Genomic DNA, 23,350 nt, shown 5'->3' with positions numbered 1-23,350 from the left:
TAAACAATTGATATGCTCATCCACAGATGTGAGAAAGCACATTGTATATTTAATGCATTTTTAGTTGCCATGTTTGGGTTTTTTGCATTTTCCTGAATTAACAGGACAGATTGGTCCTAGGGCCAGTGGGGGTCTGAGAAGAAAAGTGCATTAATTCCTGCGCTGGGCTGGAAACCCCTGTGCAGCCCCCCGCTTTCACTAACACCTCGGTTATTGACTCACTCGTGAGTCATCTTCATTTTTAGCAGAGACATCACGCTCCGGCTCTCGAGACGCCCTGGAAGACGCAGCCGATGTGCTGCCCGCGCTGACTCAGCCTCGCACGCAGCAGAGGAGCTGGCAGCCCCTCCATTACTGAGAGCGGCCATTCCCATGCAAGATTAATCATCACTACGACTGCTGTGTCCTCAACCTCAGCGCCCCGAAATACCAAAACATGACATTCAATCTAAACTTTCAGGGTCAAGGGAATGTCAGCTATTGTTCCCTGTTATCAGCCATCTATGAAATTAGTGCAGAAACCTCGGGCCCTCAAGATCACTGCTTTATGTCCACTGCTAGGGCCGGCAGGGACATGTCCATCTACATGTGATTGATATCAGCCGCCCCAGCACTATCATAAGCTGTGTGGCTCCTTTAAGAAACACATGTGTGAAAAACGGAGAGGCGTTTCGCTGCGGCTGTCGCTGCTACAGCGAAACTTTAGCTCTCTAGAGAGGCACAAAATAAGGTCTCTGAGCCGCGGCCAGATGGCATCGAGCTGCGGGGAGACAAAGAGGCTCTGTGAGGCTCCGAGCACGCCGCACATCAGAGATCGGAGGAGCGTGCGGAGGTACGGGGGGACACTGCGCGGGGGGCGACACTGCGCAACACCAGGACAGACACCAGGCACAGCACATACACCATAATACATAATATATCACAAGGCTCATCACTGACATCCGTTGAGGTTAATGGTGATTACTGTGCTCCTCAGACATGATTCATTACTGATCCGGAGTTACCCCCTGCATTATACTCCAGAGCTGCACTCACTATTCTGCTGGTGCAGTCACTGTGTACATACATTACATTACTGATCCTGAGTTACATCCTGTATTACATTACTGATCCTGAGTTACCCCCTGCATTATACTCCAGAGCTGCACTCACTATTCTGCTGGTGCAGTCACTGTGTACATACATTACTGATCCGGAGTTACCCCCTGCATTATACTCCAGAGCTGCACTCACTATTCTGCTGGGGCAGTCACTGTGTATACATTACTTATCCTGAGTCACATCCTGTATTATACCCCAGAGCTGCACTCACTATTCTGCTCAGTGGTGAATAATTTTGGACTTACTGTAACTTTTCCATCGCTGACATCCCGATAATCTGGGTTAATCTAAAACAGAAAAATAGGTTTTATTACTAGTGGCGCTACCATTACGCCCCAGCAGCACGCCCACTGTCTTGGGGTTATATGTGACTCCGATCTTTCCTTCACTCCCCACAGTCGGTCACTCGCTGGTTCATGTCACCTCCACCTTAAAAACATCTTGAGAATTCGACCTTTTCTTACCGTTGACTCTACAAAAACTCTTAGGGGTACTTTGCACGTCGCTACCGAAATATCATCGGGGTCACGGTTGTAGTGACGCACATCCGGCGCCAGCAACGATGAAAGAGCGTGAAACAGTCAAAAATCACTGATCTGTGTAGTGTCGTTCATTTTCATAATGTCGCACCAATAGGAGATACGATGTTGTTCCTCGTTCCTGCGGCAGCACACATCGCTGTGTATGAAGCCGCAGGAGCGAGGAACATCTCCTTACCTACCTCCACCAGCTATGCGGAAGGAAGGAGATGGGCAGGATGTTACGTCCCGCTCATCTCCGCCCCTCCGCTTCTATTGGCCGGCCGCTTACTGACGTCGCGGTGACGCCGAACGCACCTCACAATTGAAGGAGGGATTGTTCAGCGGTCACCGCGACGTCACCAAGCAGGTACGTGCGTGTGACGCTGCTGTAGCCATAATGTTCGCTACAGCAGCAATCACCACATATCGCATGTGCGACAGGGGCGGGGACTATCGCACTCTGCATCGCTAGCCGATGCTAGCTATGTCGCAACGTGCAAAGTACCCCTTACTGTCGCTCTCATTCATTCACGCCTGGATTATTGTAATTCTTTACTAATTGGTCTCCCTGTTACTAAACTCTCCCCTCTCCAATCATTCTGAATGCCGCAGCCAGGATCATTTTCCTCTGCAACCGCTTCACTGATGCCTCTGCTCTGTGCCAGACATTGCACTGGTTGCCTATCCATACAGAATCCAATATAAACTTATCACTCTCACTCACAAAACTCTCCATGGTTCTGCACCACCCTACATCTCCTCCCTCATCTCCATCACCCCACCCATCCTTTCCACAGTTCTGCACCACCCTACATCTCCTCCCTCATCTCCATCACCCCACCCATCCTTTCCACAGTTCTGCACCGCCCTACATCTCCTCCCTCATCTCTATCACCCCACCCGTCCTTTCCACAGTTCCGCACCGCCCTACATCTCCTCCCTCATCTCCATCACCCCACCCGTCCTCTCCACAGTTCTGCATCGCCCTACATCTCCTCCCTCATCTCCATCACCCCACCCATCCTTTCCACAGTTCCGCACCGCCATACATCTCCTCCCTCATCTCCATCACCCCACCCGTCCTCTCCACAGTTCTGCACCGCCCTACATCTCCTCCCTCATCTCCATCCCCCCACCCATCCTTTCCACAGTTCCGCACCGCCATACATCTCCTCCCTCATCTCCATCACCCCACCTGTCCTCTCCACAGTTCTGCACCACCCTCATCTCCTCCCTCATCTCCATCACCCCACCCATCCTCTCCACAGTTCTGCACCACCCTCATCTCCTCCCTCATCTCCATCACCCCACCCATCCTTTCCATAGTTCCGCACCGCCATACATCTCCTCCCTCATCTCTATCACCCCACCCGTCCTTTCCACAGTTCCGCACCGCCCTACATCTCCTCCCTCATCTCCATCACCCCACCCGTCCTCTCCACAGTTCTGCACCACCCTACATTTCCTCCCTCATCTCTGTCTATCACCCCACCCATCCTCTCCACAGTTCTGCACCGCCCTACATTTCCTCCCTCATCTCTATCACCCCACCCGTCCTCTCCACAGTTCTGCACCGCCCTACATCTCCTCCCTCATCTCTGTCTATCACCTACCCGTTCCCTCCGCTCTGCTAATGACCTAAAACTGACATCCTCAATAATTCAAACCTCCCACTCCCGTCTTCAAGATTTCTCACGAGCTGCGCCTATGCTCTGGAACACACTACCAAGAGAAATCCGATTAATTCCCAACATCCACACCTTTAAGCGGGCCCTAAAAACGCATTTCTTTAGAGTAGCCTATCCCCTCACCGCCCTGATCTAATCTAGCCCCTTTGTGTCCTTCATAAAATTTACTTACAATTCATGTCCCCTGGATCTTCTGGTTCCTTCAGCTTCATGTACTTTTTTACACTCTGTACCTGTATAAATTCTAGATGGTGACCGGTCCACGCAACAGGTTTTGAATCCCCTATTAAATCGATGGCTGGACCATATATGACGAGCTTTTCTCCCCCAATCACCTTGTGTGTCCCCCCTATTTCCTCATAGACTGTAGCTTACGAGCAGGGCCCTCACTCCTCCTGGGATCTGAATGTTGTTATTTTGTATTGTCTCATATTGTCTGTACATGCCCCCTCTGAACTGTAAAGCGCTGCGGAATATGTTGGTGCTATAGAAATAAAACATTATTATTATTATTATTATGTTATTACTAGTAATCCACATCGCACTTATCACTGCAGCGCTGATAACACTGCCTCTTAGTAGAGCCCCATAATCAGGCTGCGTATGACACTGCTCTGCTGCGCTCACTAGGGGGCACTAGTAATCCAAAAAAATAGCAAGAAGAAAGTTTCCGACTAGTTATTAATCTCCATGTACAAAAAGCAAAGTGGCAACAGACCGCCCCAAGCAGTGACAGCCACAGACCGCCCCAAGCAGTGACCGCCACAGACCGCCCCAAGCAGTGACCGCCACAATCCGCCCCAAGCAGTGACAGCCACAGACCGCCCCAAGCAGTGACAGCCACAGACCGCCCCAAGCAGTGACAGCCACAGACCGCCCCAAGCAGTGACAGCCACAGACCGCCCCAAACAGTGACCGCCACAGACCGCCCCAAGCAGTGACCGCCACAGACCGCCCCAAACAGTGACAGCCACAGACCGCCCCAAGCAGTGACAGCCACAGACCGCCCCAAGCAGTGACAGCCACAGACCGCCCCAAGCAGTGACAGCCACAGACCGCCCCAAGCAGTGACAGCCACAGACCGCCCCAAGCAGTGACAGCCACAGACCGCCCCAAGCAGTGACAGCCACAGACCGCCCCAAGCAGTGACAGCCACAGACCGCCCCAAGCAGTGACAGCCACAGACCGCCCCAAGCAGTGACTGCCACAGACCGCCCCAAACAGTGACAGCCACAGACCGCCCCAAGCAGTGACAGCCACAGACCGCCCCAAGCAGTGACAGCCACAGACCGCCCCAAGCAGTGACAGCCACAGACCGCCCCAAGCAGTGACAGCCACAGACCGCCCCAAGCAGTGACAGCCACAGACCGCCCCAAGCAGTGACAGCCACAGACCGCCCCAAGCAGTGACCGCCACAGACCACCCCAAACAGTGACAGCCACAGACCACCCCAAACAGTGACAGCCATAGACTGCCCCAAACAGTGACAGCCACAGACCGCCATATACAGTGTCCGCCACAGACCGCCCCAAGCAGTGACAGCCACAGACTGCCCCAAGCAGTGACAGCCACAGACCACCCCAAACAGTGACAGCCACAGACCACCCCAAGCAGTGACAGCCACAGACTGCCCCAAACAGTGACAGCCACAGACCGCCATATACAGTGTCCGCCACAGACCGCCCCAAGCAGTGACAGCCACAGACTGCCCCAAACAGTGACAGCCACAGACCGCCATATACAGTGTCCGCCACAGACCGCCCCAAGCAGTGACAGCCACAGACCGCCCCAAGCAGTGACAGCCACAGACCGCCATATACAGTGTCCGCCACAGACCGCCTGAAGCAGTGACATTCTCCTGAAATCCCGCTGACTTCGCCGCGCTCCTGGTTCTATCAGAACTCATTTGGAGCGGTTTGGCTTTCAGCAGCAGGGTGAAGCCGCGCAGCCTCCGGTGGCCGTCCAGGCAGCCATGTTGGCTGACACTTCACTTTTTAGAAAAAGAAATAAGTTAATAATGTCTGAATGGAAATGTTTAGCACAGTCTTGTGGGAAATGTTTGACAGATTCCTGTGCATACAGTGCAGGGGTGCGCAGCGGGTGGTCAGCGGAGCAGGGGGCACCTCACCCTCCCACAGGCCCGGCCTTCCCAGCAGACGGCTTCCGGGAATTGTACAGCGGTGACCCCAGAAGAAACGAGCCGAGGAGAAATCCAACCAGAGAAGCTGCGGAGATGATACAGATAAAACCGCAGCCACAAGATCACACAGCACCGGCATCCTGACTAGTGACTGCTGAGAAAGCCAGGACACCGGGAGCCACATGCCCACACGCAGGGGCAATAACATACACTGTGCCTATCATGTTACCTCCTGTATTAGGCTGCTTTCACACCTCCGGTTTGAGCACTGCGGCTCAATCCGGCTGTGAAACCTATGCAACCGATGCAGCAAAAACACCACATCCTTTGCATAAGTTTTTACAGGCGGCCCGTCCGTTTTTCTCCGGTTGCGGCACGCTACTGAGCATCGCGCCGCATCCGGCGTCCATAGGCATGCATTGAAAAATGCGCCGCAGCAGCCGGATGCAGCGCGATGCGTTTTTTTTTTGCCGGACAAAAAAAACGTTGCAAGCTACGTTGCCTCCGGCCGCCGCTTTAACTAATTTTGCCGCATCCGGAAAAAAACAGATGCAACGCAAACCCATCAGGTACAATCGGGTAACAATGCAAATCTATGCGGATAAAACAGATGCGGTACCGGATCCGTTTTACCCGTATTTTTCCAGATTGTACCTGATGGACAAAAAAACTGATGTGTGAAAGTAGCCTTACACTCCAGAGCTGCACTCACTATTCTGCTGGTGCAGTCAGTGTGTACATACATTACATTACTGATCCTGAGTTACCTCCTGTATTACACTCCAGAGCTGCACTCACTATTCTGCTGGTGCAGTCACTGTGTACATACATTACATTACTGATCCTGAGTCACCTCCTCTATTATACTCCAGAGCTGCACTCGCTAATCTGCTGGTGCAGTCACTGTGTACATACATTACATTACTGATCCTGAGTTACCTCCTGTATTATACTCCAGAGCTGCACTCACTATTCTGCTGGTGCAGTCACTATGTACATACATTACATTACTGATCCTGAGTTACCTCCTGTATTATACTCCAGAGCTGCACTCACTATTCTTCTGGTGCAGTCACTGTGTACATACATTACATTACTGATCCTGAGTTACCTCCTGTATTATACTCCAGAGCAGCGCTCACTATTCTGCTGGTGCAGTCACTGTGTACATACATTACATTACTGATCCTGAGTTACCTCCTGTATTATACTCCAGAGCTGCACTCACTATTCTGCTGGTGCAGTCACTGTGTACATACATTACATTACTGATCCTGAGTTACCTCCTGTATTATACTCCAGAGCTGCACTCACTATTCTGCTGGTGCAGTCACTGTGTACATACATTACATTACTGATCCTGAGTCACCTCCTGTATTATACTCCAGAGCTGCACTCACTATTCTGCTAGCTCAGTCACTGTGTACATACATTACTGATCCTAAGTTACCTCCTGTATTATCCTCCAGAGCTGCACTCGCTATTCTGCTGGTGCAGTCACTGTGTACATACATTACATTACTGATCCTGAGTTACCTCCTGTATTATACTCCAGAGCTGCACTCACTATTCTGCTGGTGCAGTCACTGTGTACATACATTACATTACTAATCCTGAGTTACCTCCTGTATTATACTCCAGAGCTGCACTCACTATTCTGCTGGTGCAGTCACTGTGTACATACATTACATTACTGATCCTGAGTTACCTTATGTCTTATACTCCAGAGCTGCACTCACTATTCTGCTGGTGCAGTCACTGTGTACATATATTACATTACTGATCCTGAGTTACCTCCTGTATTATACTCCAGAGCTGCACTCACTATTCTGCTGGTGCAATCACTGTGTACATACATTACATTACTGATCCTGAGTTACCTCCTGTATTATTCTCCAGAGCTGCACTCACTATTCTGCTGGTGCAATCACTGTGTACATACATTACATTACTGATCCTGAGTTACCTCCTGTATTATCCTCCGGAGCTGCACTCACTGTTCTGCTGGTGCAGTCACTGTGTACATTACATTACTGATCCTAAGTTACCTCATGTATTATACTCCAGAGCTGCACTCACTATTCTGCTGGTACAGTCACTGTGTACATACATTACATTACTGATCCTGAGTTACCTCCTGTATTATACTCCAGAGCTGCACTCACTATTCTGCTGGTGCAGTCACTGTGTACATACATTACATTACTGATCCTGAGTTACCTGCTTTATTATACTCCAGAGCTGCACTCACTATTTTGCCCTCCTTGGTTCCCTAATAGGGGTATGTTATAGAAGGAAGTGTCTGGATGCCGCACATCTGTCACCAGAGCCGCCAGTAATATCAGTCACTGATCCACAACCGATCTGAAAGCTGCAGACACATCACGTTCATTGGGGTCATGCAGTCGGGGAAGGGGGGGGAGGGGTCGGTGTCCGGATCCGGTTCTGTCCCTATAAATAATCCTCCGGTAACGAGCACAAGATTTACTGATGGCTTTTCAACCTGCGATCCAGGGATACTGTGGGGCTGTGCTGCCATCTGGTGGTGGGATCCGGTACTACCTTATATGATATGGCAGGGGCTCTGCGGGCGTTGTACTGTTACTAACAGCTGTGGTGAGGACCCCCTGGATTACAGTAGCAGTGCAGTGCGGTGGTCCGCCACTAAAGGTGCAGAAAAGGATGAGGCACTACCCTCACCTCAACCACAGGCATTATTACCCTATAGTGTGGGACCACCACAGGAATCCCACGCCCCCTGTATTAATAGACGGGTTGTCAAGAATACCCTGTGCTACACATAAGCAGAGGGCAGTATGTTACTGTCACCTGCTATATCGCACATTGACCACTAGGTGGTGCTACAATTCTTCACAAAGGTCAAAACTGCATAGAGGAAACTCTTCTTGTGATCTTGTGATCGCCAACTGTAAGTAGATCCCGGCTGATTGCAGATATCAATGGAGATCGGCCTGAGACAGTACATGGCAAACAACAGCTCTGAGCAGCTTAACTGCAATTAACAGGCAACTGGTCACCCCCATATCAGTACCAGTTACAGCGCACCCATATCAGTACCAGGTCCAGCACCCCTGTACCAGAGCCACCTACTGCGCCCCTCTACCAGAGCCATCTACAGTGCCCCCGTACCAGAGCCATCTACAGCGCCCCGTACCAGAGCCACCTACTGCGCCCCTCTACCAGAGCCATCTACAGCGCCCCCGTACCAGAGCCATCTACAGCGCCCCCGTACCAGAGCCATCTACAGCGCCCCCGTACCAGAGCCATCTACAGCGCCCCGTACCAGAGCCATCTACAGCGCCCCCATACCAGAGCCATCTACAGCGCCCCCATACCAGAGCCATCTACAGCGCCCCCGTACCAGAGCCATCTACAGCACCCCCGTACCAGAGCCATCTACAGCACCCCCATACCAGAGCCATCTACAGCGCCCCGTACCAGAGCCATCTACAGCGCCCCCGTACCAGAGCTATCTACAGCGCCCCCGTACCAGAGCCACCTACAGCGCCCCCGTACCAGAGCCACCTACAGCGCCCCCGTACCAGAGCCATCTACAGCGCTCCGTACCAGAGCTATCTACAGCGCCCCCGTACCAGAGCCACCTACAGCGCCCCCGTACCAGAGCCACCTACAGCGCCCCCGTACCAGAGCCATCTACAGCGCCCCGTACCAGAGCTATCTACAGCGTCCCCGTACCAGAGCCACCTACAGCGCCCCCGTACCAGAGCCACCTACAGCGCCCCCGTACCAGAGCCATCTACAGCGCCCCCGTACCAGAGCCATCTACAGTGCCCCCGTACCAGAGCCATCTACAGCGACCCCGTACCAGAGCCATCTACAGCGCCCCCGTACCAGAGCCATCTACAGCGCCCCCGTACCAGAGCCACCTACAGCGCCCCCGTACCAGAGCCATCTACAGCGCCCCCGTACCAGAGCCATCTACAGCGCCCCCGTACCAGAGCCACCTACAGCGCCCCCGTACCAGAGCCATCTACAGCGACCCCGTACCAGAGCCATCTACAGCGCCCCCGTACCAGAGCCACCTACAGCGCCCCCGTACCAGAGCCTTATATGAGGCCAGTCCATTCTCGTGCACAGTCCATACATGCGGAGAGTCGTTTTGTGCAGCCATTACATACAGATGTAAATGTGGCAGAAGTCCTGACACCTGATTGACCCCATGGTCACCATGTTCTGTGTCCTCTGCTGGGACCCTCCAGAGACATTTACCCCCACAGATGATGTCTCTTATAACGCTCCTGCACTGTTATAGGCTGCCATTATTTGGGATACTGGCCCTTTAAGGAAATTAAACAAACACAAGCCTCTTAGCAGCCATATGTAAATGAGGCGCAGTGGCCGCTCCTGGCTGCACTCCAGTGTAGTCAGCGCTCGGCCAGTGAGCCGAGGTAACGCTGCGCTGTGACATTGAGAAACTTTCCACGCGTCTCCTGGGAAGAAACTGAGGAACAAACAGCCCCTTGTACGGTCGGGTTATCGGCCCAACGCAGCGAGACGGAGCGAGGGCCACACACTGCAGAGAACACCACTTATCAGGAGGGCTGCAGGCGAGGAACGGGGCGCTGGAGCCATGTGCTGCATTAGGCTAAGTTCACACTTCCGTTGTTTTCAATCCGTCAGGTCCGTCAGAAACGGATCAGTTGTTTTTTAGATGTCAACTGATGCAACTGATGTGTTTTTCACAGGATTCCTTTCACAGGAATCCTGTGAAAAAACTGATCCGTTGCGTCAGTTACATCCGCTGTGCGTCCGTTTTTTGACGGATCAGTCATGATCCGTTTGTGTTTGGGACAGCCCAGTGGGCGTGCCATACATGCTGGGCATGCTCAGTAGAGCATGACGGAATCCAGCACCATAGACATACATTGCAAGTGTGACGGATGGCAACGGATTCCTGCGCGGTGCGTTGTTTTCGATGGCCCGAAAAACGTTACATTCTGCGTTGCTCCCCGCCCGGCGGTCAGTCAAAAAACGATGGACCGCGATGCAGCGGACGCAACGCAGGGTCATCAGTCACAATCCGCCACTAATGCAAGTCTATGGGACACAACAGAATCCACTAAACGGATTCCGTTGTTTACCAGAGCCGCAGATTGTGACTGATACATTTTAATGGAAATGTGAACTTAGCCTTACTATACAGGGAGAGAGGAAAGCCAAAGGAGAACACAGGAAAGCCTGCGAGGGGAGGAAAGAGGGGATACAGAATATATCCCACCAAGCCGGAGAGACTGAGGATACAGGCCGGACGCCTGAGGCTGCACCACTGAGAGCCCCCCAATACATCAGTGTCCACACAGCTACCCCACACTCACTCCACCATACACACATTACTGCAGATGGTGATAGGAGGGGCTCGTCACCTGGAGGTCTCAGTGGTGCAGCCTCAGGCTCCAGGTATCGAACCGCAAGTGATCACATCTAGAGGAAAGATATTAGCGGCAGGTATTACACTCTACATGTGAGAAACTCCTCTGGATTTACTGACAAGAGCCCAAAAAATCATCAATACAGTTAGCTTTAGTGTTAGGAAAGGGTCAAGGATATTACCAAGAGCCACAACATGGATGTGCCCTATACCCTGCACATAACTCTCACTGCGGACCGAGGACGCGCAGGATCTCACCTCTGCCGCCAGGTAATTCCCAGTCGCCAGGTGCTTAAATCGAAATAAGCTGTTCCACTGGCCGGCGCCTCCCCGACAAGGGTCATGGTGGACAACCTGAGGAATAAACAGGGACACAGTCAATTGTATGTTACCTCCTGTATTATACTCCAGAGCTGCGCTCACTATTCTGCTGGTGCAGTCACTGTGTACATACATTACATTACTGATCCTGAGTTACCTCCTGTATTATACTCCAGAGCTGCACTCACTATTCTGCTGGTGCAGTCACTCTGTACATACATTACTGATCCTGAGTTACCTCCTGTATTATACTCCAGAGCTGCACTCACTATTCTGCTGGTGCAGTCACTGTGTACATACATTGCATTACTGATCCTGAGTTACCTCCTGTATTATACTCCAGAGCTGCACTCACTATTCTGCTGGTGCAGTCACTGTGTACATACATTACATTACTGATCCTAAGTTACCTCCTGTATTATACTCCAGAGCTGCACTCACTATTCTGCTAGCTCAGTCACTGTGTACATACATTACTGATCCTAAGTTACCTCTTGTATTATACTCCAGAGCTGCACTCACTATTCTGCTGGTGCAGTCACTGTGTACATACATTACTGATCCTGAGTTACCTCCTGTATTATACTCCAGAGCTGCACTCACTATTCTGCTGGTGTAGTCACTGTGTACATACATTACATTACTGATCCTGAGATACCTCCTGTATTATACTCCAGAGCTGCACTCGCTATTCTGCTAGTGCAGTCACTGTGTACATACATTACATTACTGATCCTGAGATACCTCCTGTATTATACTCCAGAGCTGCACTCGCTATTCTGCTGGTGCAAACACTGTGTACATACATTACTGATCCTGAGTTACCTCCTGTATTATACTCCAGAGCTGCACTCGCTATTCTACTGGTGCAAACACTGTGTACATACATTACTGATCCTGAGTTACCTCCTGTATTATACTCCAGAGCTGCACTCACTATTCTGCTGGTGCAAACACTGTGTACATACATTACTGATCCTGAGTTACCTCCTGTATTATACTCCAGAGCTGCACTCGCTATTCTGCTGGTGCAGTCACTGTGTACATACATTACTGATCCTGAGTTACCTCCTGTATTATACTCCAGAGCTGCACTCACTATTCTGCTCATGTAGTCACTGTGCACATACATTACATTATTGATCCTGCCCTGATCCTGAGTTACGTCCTGTATTTTATTGCGGAGCTGAACTCACTATTCTGCTGTATTGATATATGTGACAATCACCTCTATTTCCCATAAGGCTTTGGAACTCGTGGCAGACGTGGCTGACTGGCGCAATGTCGTCCTCAGGAAGATGTGCTGCTTCTTCTCGTACTCATCGCACGTCAGAAACTTCTCCTGTTCTGCATGGAACAATCGGACCACATCGCCCTGCGGGAAAATCGGCCAAAGGGACCTTCAGAAATCTGAATTGTGACATAATGGCTTAACACTTGTTATTTAAAGGGACGGTCTGTCTCCTCTGCGGCTGCCATACTGGGCAGGACTAAATCTAATTCTAGTCCACAGAGCGTTCAATTCCTCATCAAGGACTGAAGGCTGTAGGGCATGTTACCAGGGTCAAAGAAAGTGAGTAATCCAACATATACTAACCTCCCCTTTTACTCTAGACCACCAGGAAAAATACAAATATTTATCTTACACCATAGACCACCAGAGAGTGGAATAATAATTAATCTTACACCCTAAAACACCCAATAATAAAACCCAATTTTACCCTACACCACCAGGGAAAATAATAATCCCCCATCTTATAGCATGGACCATCAAGTATTAGCTTCCATTTTTACCCTAGACCATCAGGGAATACAAATAATAACCCCTTTTATACCCTATACTCAAAGTTATTACTCCACTCTTTTATTCTAGACCTTTTGTAAATTATTTGCCCACTATCTTACACTAGACCACCAGGGAATACAAAACTAACCCCTCCTATACAGTAGAATAAACATTATCACCCTAGTCTGTTATGTCAAAAGGGAATAAAATAATAACCCCTCATACACCATAGAATACAAACTATTAGCCCACACTTTAGCCTAGACCACCCAAGTAAACCAGTCATATACACTATACTCCAGAGTATTAACCCTAGACTAGCAGGGAACATACTAATAAACCTTTTCATACCCTATTTTACAAGTTATTACTCTACACTTTTACCCTAGTCATTCTGGGAATAAATTATTACCCAATCGAATACCCTAGACCACCAGGAGTACACCCTCAATTGTACCCCAGGAAAAATAGGAAGCCTTTTATCAACCGTACACTAGCAGGATTAGAGGAATTACCCTAAATCATGAGGAGTGAACCCCTTAATCTACCCCATACATAAGGGCAAGAAATATATTATCCTTTTCAACTCTAGACGGCTAAAGAAGGAGCATTTACCCCTAGACCACTAGGGGCACACTCCCACTCCCACTCCCACTCCCACTCCCACTCCCACTCCCACTCCCACTCCCACTCCCACTCCCACTCCCACTCCCACTCCCACTCCCACTCTCACTCTCACTCCCACTCCCACTCCCACTCCCACTCCCACTCCCACTCCCACTCCCACTCCCACTCCCACTCCCACTCCCACTCCCACTCCCACTCCCACTCCCACTCTCACTCTCACTCTCACTCCCACTCCCACTCCCACTCCCACTCCCACTCCCACTCCCACTCTCACTCTCACTCTCACTCCCACTCCCACTCCCACTCCCACTCCCACTCCCACTCCCACTCCCACTCCCACTCCCACTCCCACTCCCACTCCCACTCTCACTCTCACTCTCACTCTCACTCCCACTCCCACTCCCACTCCCACTCCCACTCCCACTCCCACTCCCACTCCCACTCCCACTCTCACTCTCACTCTCACTCCCACTCCCACTCCCACTCCCACTCCCACTCCCACTCCCACTCCCACTCCCACTCCCACTCCCACTCCCACTCCCACTCTCACTCCCACTCCCACTCCCACTCCCACTCCCACTCCCACTCCCACTCCCACTCCCACTCCCACTCCCACTCTCACTCTCACTCTCACTCCCACTCCCACTCCCACTCCCACTCCCACTCCCACTCCCACTCCCACTCCCACTCCCACTCCCACTCTCACTCTCACTCTCACTCTCACTCCCACTCCCACTCCCACTCCCACTCCCACTCCCACTCCCACTCCCACTCTCACTCTCACTCTCACTCTCACTCTCACTCTCACTCTCACTCTCACTCTCACTCCCACTCCCACTCCCACTCTCACTCTCACTCTCACTCCCACTCCCACTCCTCATTGACATATATTGGCCCGGATTCCGGATCGGATCTCAGACTTCCTTGTCAACCCGCCACTGATCCGCCGGACCCGTATTATTAGCAATCCGCTCAACTCTACTGAGAAGTCAAATCTAAACACAGTTTTCTACTCTGATTACCAAGAATATAGGCACACCCCTAGAGCAACAGAGGTGGTGAGAACATTGGTCCATGGGTCCTGTCCTGATACTCACTCCCTTCAGAACGTCATCTCTGTAGTCACTGTACTTCATAAACAGCGCAACCTTCCAGCTTGTGTTACAATTAACAGCGTTGACCTGAAACACAAGGAAAAAAAGGCACAAAGTTATCCCATGGTACATATATATATATATATATATATATATATATTGTAGATCCCTGTATATGGAAAGTCTGGGATAAGTTACCTCTTTGCAGCCAGGATTATCCAAGAGTTCTATATTACTGGCATGGAGCGGCTGCCCGGCGTTAACTGGCATCAGGACCACCTTATCTCCCACCACGACCTGGGAATCAGAGATCAAAGCTGTTAACATTGAAAACCGGAGTCAATGTCATCATCAATGTTTATCCCGGATGAACCCTCAAGTTCCTTAATAGCGAGATGAACCCTTAGACCAAACATCATCAACGTTCATCCCAGATGAGCCCCCAAGTTCCCTAAAAATGAGATGACCCCTCAGACCAAACATCATTAACATTCTTTCCAGACTTGCCACCAAGTACCTAAACAATGAGATGACCAAACAAACCAAACATCATCAACATCCAACCTGGAGTAGACCCTAAGAGCCTAAATAATGAAATGACCCTTCAGACCAAGCATCATTAACGTCCATCCAGGATGAGCCCCAAAGTGCCTAAACAGTGAGATGTCCTGAGACCAAACCGTCAACGTTCATCCTCGACAAGCCCCCAAAGTACATGAAAAATGAGAGGACCTCTCAAGCCAAACATCGTCAATGTTATCATCGAAAAAACCCTCAAATGTTTAAGCAAGTTCATCCCGAACAAGCCCCTAACAGCCTAAATAATGAGATGACCACTCGGACCAAACATCCTCAATGTTCATACTGGACGAACCCCAAGAGAATAAACAATGAGATGATCCCTCAGAGCAAATATCATTAATGTTCATCCCAGATGAGCCATCAAATGTATAAACAATGAGATGACCACACAGACCAAACATCAGCAACATCCATCCCGGAGTAGCCCCTAAGAGCCTAAATAATGAAATGACCCTTCAGACAAAGCATCATCAACATCCATCCAGGATGAACCCTTAAGAATCTAAACATTGAGATGAACCCTCAGACCAAACATCATCATTGTTCATCCCAGACAAGCCCTCAAATGCCTAAACAATTAAATGACCCCTCAGATCAACCATCATCAACGTTCATCCTGCATGAGCTCCTATATGCCTAAAAAATGAGATGACCCCTCAGACCAAACAGTCCATCCTATGAGTGCTAACACTGAGCTGACCCCTCAGACCAAATATCAACATTCATCTTGGAAAAGCCCTCAAGTGGCTAAACAATGAGATGATCCAACCGACCACAGATCATCAACATCCATCCAGGGCGAATCACCAAGCTCCTAAACAATGAGAGCATCCCCTCAGAAGAAACATCATCAATGTTCATCCCGGACAAGCCCATTAGAGCCTAAATAATGAGATGACCAAACATCTTCAATGTTCATTCTGGACAAAACATCCAAGCACCTAAACCATGAGATGACCCCACATTATTGACATGTATCCCGGACGAGCCCCTAAGACCCTAAACAATGAAATGACCACTCAAACTAAACATCATCAACGTGCATCCTGGACGAGCCCCTAAGAGCCTAAACAATGGTAAGACCCTTCAGACCAAGCATCATCAACGTCTATCTAGGATGAGCTCCCAGGTGCCTCAAAATGAGATGACCCCTCAGACCAAGCATCTTCAACGTTCATTCTGGACAAACCATCCAAGTGTCTAAACTATGAGATGCCCCCCTTAGATCAAACATCATGAACATTCATTCTGGAAGATCCCATAAGAGCCTAAACAATGATTAGACCCCTTCAGATCAAGTATCATCAACGTCCATCCAGCATGAAGCCCTAAGAGTCTAAACAATGAGATGACCACCTCAGACCAACTATCATCAACGTGCATTCCGCATGAACCCTCAAGTAGCTAAACAATGAGATGACCCCTCAGATCACACAACATCAACGTTTATCCGGGCCGAGCCCCCAGGTGCCCATAATCTCACATTATCTCCCTCGCTCCGGAGCTTCCAGAAGGGCTGAATGTAGAACCAGGAGCCCTCGTTCCCCGCAGCATCGAGGGAGACCCGCATGGCGTTCTTCTCCAGCAGTGCCGGCAATCGTTTATTAACGGTGAGGTATTTGTTACTTTTGATGTGGAGTAGCTGTCAAAAGAAATTATTAAAAAGTATTAGGAGCCGGAAGCAGTATAATGGCTGCACCCATCACATGGTGTATGGTGAGTATCTGTGCCCCTGCGTCTTGCGGGAGGTACACCACATTTATTAGGATGGACCGACAGCTCCGCACTGGTGACGGTTGTACCGTGGTGGACTGATATGTGATATTACGCACTGGAGCGTTATATGGGACGCACCTGTATAACGTTGCTGTATTTGACAATTTCCCCCAGGAGTTTTCGGTTCTCTGACTCATTCTGCTTCTGCTCCAGTTCGGCCGCGTGCTGAGGGAAGAGGAGAAAAGTCACTACCTCCGATCGGGGATGTGAATGGGGAGAAGTCTCGGTATTTCAGCATACTCTTCTCCTGAAACGCTCTGTGCTGCTGGGAGACCTGAATCCCTCCAATATGTGACATCAGTCTGTGACCATCTAAAATATTAACTCCTTCCTCTTCTGAAATACTCTGTGCTACTGGGAAGAGCAGAATCCTTTCACTAGGCAAATCTCAGTTTGTCATATCCTGTCCTGAAAAACTCTGTGCTGCTGTGGAGACCTGGATCCTTATATTATTTGCATCTCGGACTGTGACCTCCCAAAATATCAGCACACTACCTCTCCTGACATACTCTGACCGCAGTGACCTGGCATCTTCATTGTTAACCATGTGCAGCGCCTCTGTCTGGGCTGTGGTTGCGTTTGGAACTGCAGGATCCATCATTCAGCTAATGGCAGAGGTCAATGGGGGGTCTCTAAACCGACGCCCCTAGTTAGATAGACTATCAATATTACAATCACAGAAAACCCTTTAAAATCTCATTGACACAGGACAATGATCCCACACTCTAGTGGCAGCGTGGAAAATGTCACAACTCCCACACAGGAAGGTCATGAACTGCGGACCCAGCGGGCACAATGAGCCTGTATTGTTTCACCTCCCGGAGCAGAGATCTAAACTGATGAGCATCGTCCCCGAGAGCCAAAAGTAGAAAACACAGAATCCGGGCACCTACAGGACGAAACACAGGGTCCTAGTGCCTACAGGACGAAACACAGGGTCCTAGTGCCTACAGGACGAAACACAGGGTCCTAGTGCCTACAGGAGGAAACACAGGGTCCTAGTGCCTACAGGTGGAAACACAGGGTCCTAGTGCCTACAGGTGGAAACACAGGGTCCTAGTGCCTACAGGTGGAAACACAGGGTCCTAGTGCCTACAGGTGGAAACACAGGGTCCTAGTGCCTACAGTGGAAACACAGGGTCCTAGTGCCTACAGGTGGAAACACAGGGTCCTAGTGCCTACAGGTGGAAACACAGGGTCCTAGTGCCTACAGGTGGAAACACAGGGTCCTAGTCCCCACAGGTGGAAACACAGGGTCCTAGTGCCTACAGGTGGAAACACAGGGTCCTAGTGCCTACAGGAGGAAACACAGGGTCCTAGTGCCTACAGGAGGAAACACAGGGTCCTAGTGCTTACAGGAGGAAACACAGGGTCCTAGTGCCTACAGGAGGAAACACAGGGTCCTAGTGCCTACAGGAGGAAACACAGGGTCCTAGTGCCTACAGGAGGAAACACAGGGTCCTAGTGCCTACAGGAGGAAACACAGGGTCCTAGTGCCTACAGGAGGAAACACAGGGTCCTAGTGCCTACAGGAGGAAACACAGGGTCCTAGTGCCTACAGGAGGAAACACAGGGTCCTAGTGCCTACAGGAGGAAACACAGGGTCCTAGTGCCTACAGGAGGAAATACAGGGTCCTAGTGCCTACAGGTGGAAACACAGGGTCCTAGTGCCTACAGGAGGAAACACAGGGTCCTAGTGCCTACAGGAGGAAACACAGGGTCCTAGTGCCTACAGGTGGAAACACAGGGTCCTAGTGCCTACAGGAGGAAACACAGGGTCCTAGTGCCTACAGGAGGAAACACAGGGTCCTAGTGCCTACAGGAGGAAACACAGGGTCCTAGTGCCTACAGGAGGAAACACAGGGTCCTAGTGCCTACAGGAGGAAACACAGGGTCCTAGTGCCTACAGGTGGAAACACAGGGTCCTAGTGCCTACAGGAGGAAACACAGGGTCCTAGTGCCTACAGGAGGAAACACAGGGTCCTAGTGCCTACAGGAGGAAACACAGGGTCCTAGTGCCTACAGGAGGAAACACGGGGTCCTAGTGCCTACAGGAGGAGACAGTACATGAGTGACAGGACTACAATTGTACCTGTGTAGTTGTCAGTTTATGTTGGGGATTTATGTTGGGGGTTGTGGTTCTATGCCTCCCCCATTTCTAGATCTCTGCTTGCTGTCAGTGGTTGGGATCATTGTTGCTTATATCCAGATACAGGTAATTATGCAGCTGGGAGTTTGTTACACTGTGTCGGTCCTGGGTCTCTGACGCTCGGGTTATACATTGTAGCAATCCCCCCAGGGTAGGACAGAGAAGGAAATGTCAGATATGCAACCTATGCAGATGCACAAGGGGCCGGTCATATAAGGGTGCGCTGTGCCTTTAAATACAGCTTCACTGATTATAAATAATAACAGAGACATTATGGGATGGTGTAAGGTGAAATACAGGACAGCGAGAGTCCATATACCATCCATGCCCAGCCCATAACGTCTGTGAAGATCCAGCTAATAGGCATCTTGAGGGCCATCACTGACAGCAAGCACAGGTTTTGAAAATGGTGCAGAATAGTAATTCAGAAAGTTGCAGGACTTTCATACAAAGCTGAAGAATCCCTTTAAAGGGCGGCCATATTGGTAGTCACCTATTTTTCCCAGGAATGTATATCTGATTGCACAGAGGCGTCTGACCTGCATTTACTACTGATCTCCGTGTAGATCGGCCGCTCGTCTCTCACCCCCCGGGGACAGGGTGGGTCGTCTCACACCGCTCCCTGCTCTCCAGGACGCTGGGTGCGGCCCCAGTGCTGCAGATCAGGAACAATCACAGTCCTCCAACATACCAGGGGTCCTAAAGGGGCCGCCGCCTCGGCCTGAAGCACATCAGGGACCCCGCCAATATAACAAGGGTCCTAAATGGACAGTTGCCTCGGCCTGAAGCCCACCGGGGGTCCTTCCAATATACTAAGGGCCATAAAGGTGTTAATGCTGATCCGACCCAAAGACCACCAGGGACCCCTCCAATATACTAATGGTCCTAATGGGGCTGCCGCCTCGGCCTGAAGCCCACCAGGCCCCTCTTCAATATACCAAGAATCCTACAGGGGATGCTGCCTCGGCGTGAAGCCCACAAGTGCCCCCTCTAATATACCAAGGGTCCTAAATGGACAGCTGCCTCGGCCTGAAACCCACCGGGGGTCGTTCCAATATACCAAGCGTACTAAAGGGTCTGCTGCCTCTGCCCGAAATCTACCAGGGGCCCCTCAGATATACCAAGGGTCCTAAAGGGTCTGCTGCTGGTCTGACTGAAGGCCACTAGGGTCCCCTCCAATATACCACGGGTACTAATAGGGCTGGTGCCGCCTCAGCCTGAAGCCCACCAAGGGCCCCTCAGATATATCAAGGATGCTAAAAGGGCTGCTGTGAAAATATAACAACTGTTATCATCCACTGACAGCAAGCAGTAGGTGGTTCAAGCGGTTGTTTCATGTGTCAAAACCGGTTGTCACTCTAATTACATGTCTCTGGCCCTTTAAATCTGCAGGCGGCTTCATTCCTATCATATGTGACCTCCATGTGGCAGGGAGATGCTGATAAAGAGGCCACTACTGGCCAAAAGTCAGGGCCACCAGCGCTGCGTCCTCCAGCATCGGTCACATGACCACAACCCGCAGCGCTGCCTCGATCAGACACTTTCTATTAAATGATCCAGGACGAGATGGGGTGACGCTGCCGAGCTGCACGAGGACCCGTCTGTGCTGATCAAAAAAATCTACATATAAGAGCAATTCTGCATCTTTTCTTAAAACTCTGCGTCCCTCTGTTGCTCCTCCTGGCAATGTAAAACCTTATGAGGCAGCGGCTGCTGTTATCCCCCAGTCATGAGTTTTTGTCCCTAATGAAAAGGGCAATGGTAACGCTGACTTGATGCATTCATTTCCAGGAGTAACAGGAGAGGGTTTCCAGCCTTTTTGGATGGTGGCGTCTCCTCGTTCACGTCGTCGCCGGGCACTGACCTGTAACTTCTTCAGCAGCGCAGCTTCGGTGTTGTTCCCTTGTTTCGCCTGTTTCGCCTTCCAGAACTGTTTCTGAGCGGAGTATCTGTTCATGGGACAGACCTTAAAGAGGCAATCTGCGGAGGAGACACAAAAGTGTGTTATACCGAGCGCCAGGAGGAAAAAACGGACGCCGGTGATGGCCACAATCGGCGCTGATCATCACATTCTCTGTGTGTGAACAATGGCTTATGGTGCACTATATAACGGCACTTTTTCATAAGAAATGTTGGCGACTTAAGTTACGGATCCCCCCCTTCCTGCAAGAAATGAGACTTTTCCAACTTTTTTAAAAAAGTACAAAGTTATCATGAAAGTTAAAGTAACTGCACACGGCGCCCTCCCCTCCCCCCCTGCTCGGCGACTAATGACAGAACGTCCTGTTATTTGTAGGACTCGCGGCCCTCGGTATCTAATCTGCGTTTCCAGCTGCTGCTTTCCCAGGTCACATCACAGGGATGCGGCGCTCGGTGCCATTACTATCGCACACAGAGGGCGCAGCGACGTACAATGGCTCATCTGGAATGTGGCGGATTTTATTTGTGCCCAATTATAGGGGGTTTTTTTGGGTGCAGATTCGGGGCGTGCTCCAGACGTCCTCATCAGTGCTGAGCAAAATCTCTCCGAAATCTGTACACACTATAGATCTGGTCACACACAGGTTTTTGTCATATATATTTTTTGGCTAAAAAATCCACAGGGGGAAAAAAAAACAAAAAAAAAAAACAAAAAAAACACAACAATAAAAAAAAACCCCAAAGACTATGTCTACGGTTTTCAGGCTGTTTTTGTGTATTGGACGGTTTTTGATTAATCGGGAAATTTGGGGCAGAAAAGACGCAAAAATTGTCTCTCTGCTTCGTTTCTTCCCAACCCGAGAATCCTTGTGTGAGGCGCAGACGCAATCTGACAATGTGTGGGACGCACGTGGTCGGAGTCGTATCTACAGCGTCATTTAATGTGGATTTTAGGGTAGAATCGGCTCCAAAAGTAAAAAAAAAAACAAAAAACAAAAACCTGGTTTGAGCATAAACTGGAAATCAGCCTGAAAAAGAGATTAATAAAATGGGCACAACGATCAGTGTCAAAACATTACTGTGCCCATCTTCTGAAATATGTTCTTATTGGAGCAGAAACTGACTATGTGCGCAGAGAGGTTGTTGAGGGAGTTTTGGAGCAGAATCGGAGCAGGAACTTTCCAAATCCTCTTCAAAAACCTGGAGTTTCTGCTCAGTGGCTTTGTGCAGTTTTTGGGGAAGAAACCGAGGACACTCTCCAATTCCTCTCCCCAAAAATCAAAAACATATCTTCTTTTTGAAGAGGAAACTGAGCAGAAACTCTGCAAATCCTCCTCAAAAACTCAAAACTTTGAGTATCTGTTCACTGGCTATGCTCACATGCAGTTTTTGGAGAGGACACAGAGGAGACTCTTCAATTCTTCCTCCAAAAATGCAAAACGTCTCAAAAACTGCCAATGGCTAAGTGTACTAGTCTTTCTCTTAGTATTTTGGAGAATAAACTGAGCGGAAACTCTTCAAATCCTCCTCAAAAACTCATTTTTTTTTTTTTACAACCTTGGAGCTTCCACTCAGTGGCTGGAATTTTTGGAACAGACACAAAGGAAATGGTTGAAATACTGCCCCCAAAAGTGAAGAACTTCTGTTCTAGAGAGGAAACTGAATGGAAAAGTCTCTAAGGCTATGTGTCCACGCTGCGGAAAATGCGTGGATTTTGCCGTGGATTTCTCGCGGAAAAGCCGCGGATTTCCCGAAAATCTGCAGCACAGGTACTTCCCAGCCATATCTATAACATTTTGGAAATGCTGTGCCCACGCTGCGGATTTTTCCGCAGCGGATTTCGTGCGGATTTTGGTCCGGAAAAATCTGCAACATGTCAATTATTGTTGCGGATTTTCATCCGGATTTTGGCTTTAAAATTGGGGGAAAAAAAAAAATCCGCACCTTTGAAAAGGTGCAAATTTCGCGGGAAAGCTGCGGATTTTGATGCAGAAAAATCCGCAGCTACATTCTCCCGTGGACACATAGCCTAAATCCTCCTCAAAAACTCAATACTGTTCAGAAACATGGAGCTTCTGCTCAGTGGCTTTGTGCACATGGAGTTTTTTTAGAGAAGAAACTGAGGAAACTTTCTAAATCCTCCCCACAAAAAATGCAAAACTTCTCTTTCTGGAGAAAACTGAGCAGAAACTCTCCAAAAATCCTCTTTATAAACCTGGAATTTCTGCTCAGTGG

General features: G+C 49.8%; 1 protein-coding gene across 1 annotated transcript in view; it reads right to left on the bottom strand.

Moving 5' to 3' along the window:
• The window catches only part of ITPR2 (inositol 1,4,5-trisphosphate receptor type 2), a 227,947-nt gene that overhangs the window by 164,551 nt on the left and 40,046 nt on the right, over positions 1-23,350 (bottom strand). Inside the window, 8 exon segments of the mRNA XM_075343322.1 lie at positions 1,347-1,388; positions 11,119-11,214; positions 12,410-12,556; positions 14,692-14,775; positions 14,887-14,985; positions 16,754-16,912; positions 17,125-17,211; positions 21,060-21,175. Coding sequence (XP_075199437.1) covers positions 1,347-1,388; positions 11,119-11,214; positions 12,410-12,556; positions 14,692-14,775; positions 14,887-14,985; positions 16,754-16,912; positions 17,125-17,211; positions 21,060-21,175 — 830 coding nt within the window.

This window comes from Anomaloglossus baeobatrachus, chromosome 4 (assembly GCF_048569485.1).
Source record: "Anomaloglossus baeobatrachus isolate aAnoBae1 chromosome 4, aAnoBae1.hap1, whole genome shotgun sequence".
In the NCBI taxonomy this organism is placed as follows: domain Eukaryota; kingdom Metazoa; phylum Chordata; class Amphibia; order Anura; family Aromobatidae; genus Anomaloglossus; species Anomaloglossus baeobatrachus.
This window is presented reverse-complemented; position numbering and strand designations above follow the sequence as displayed.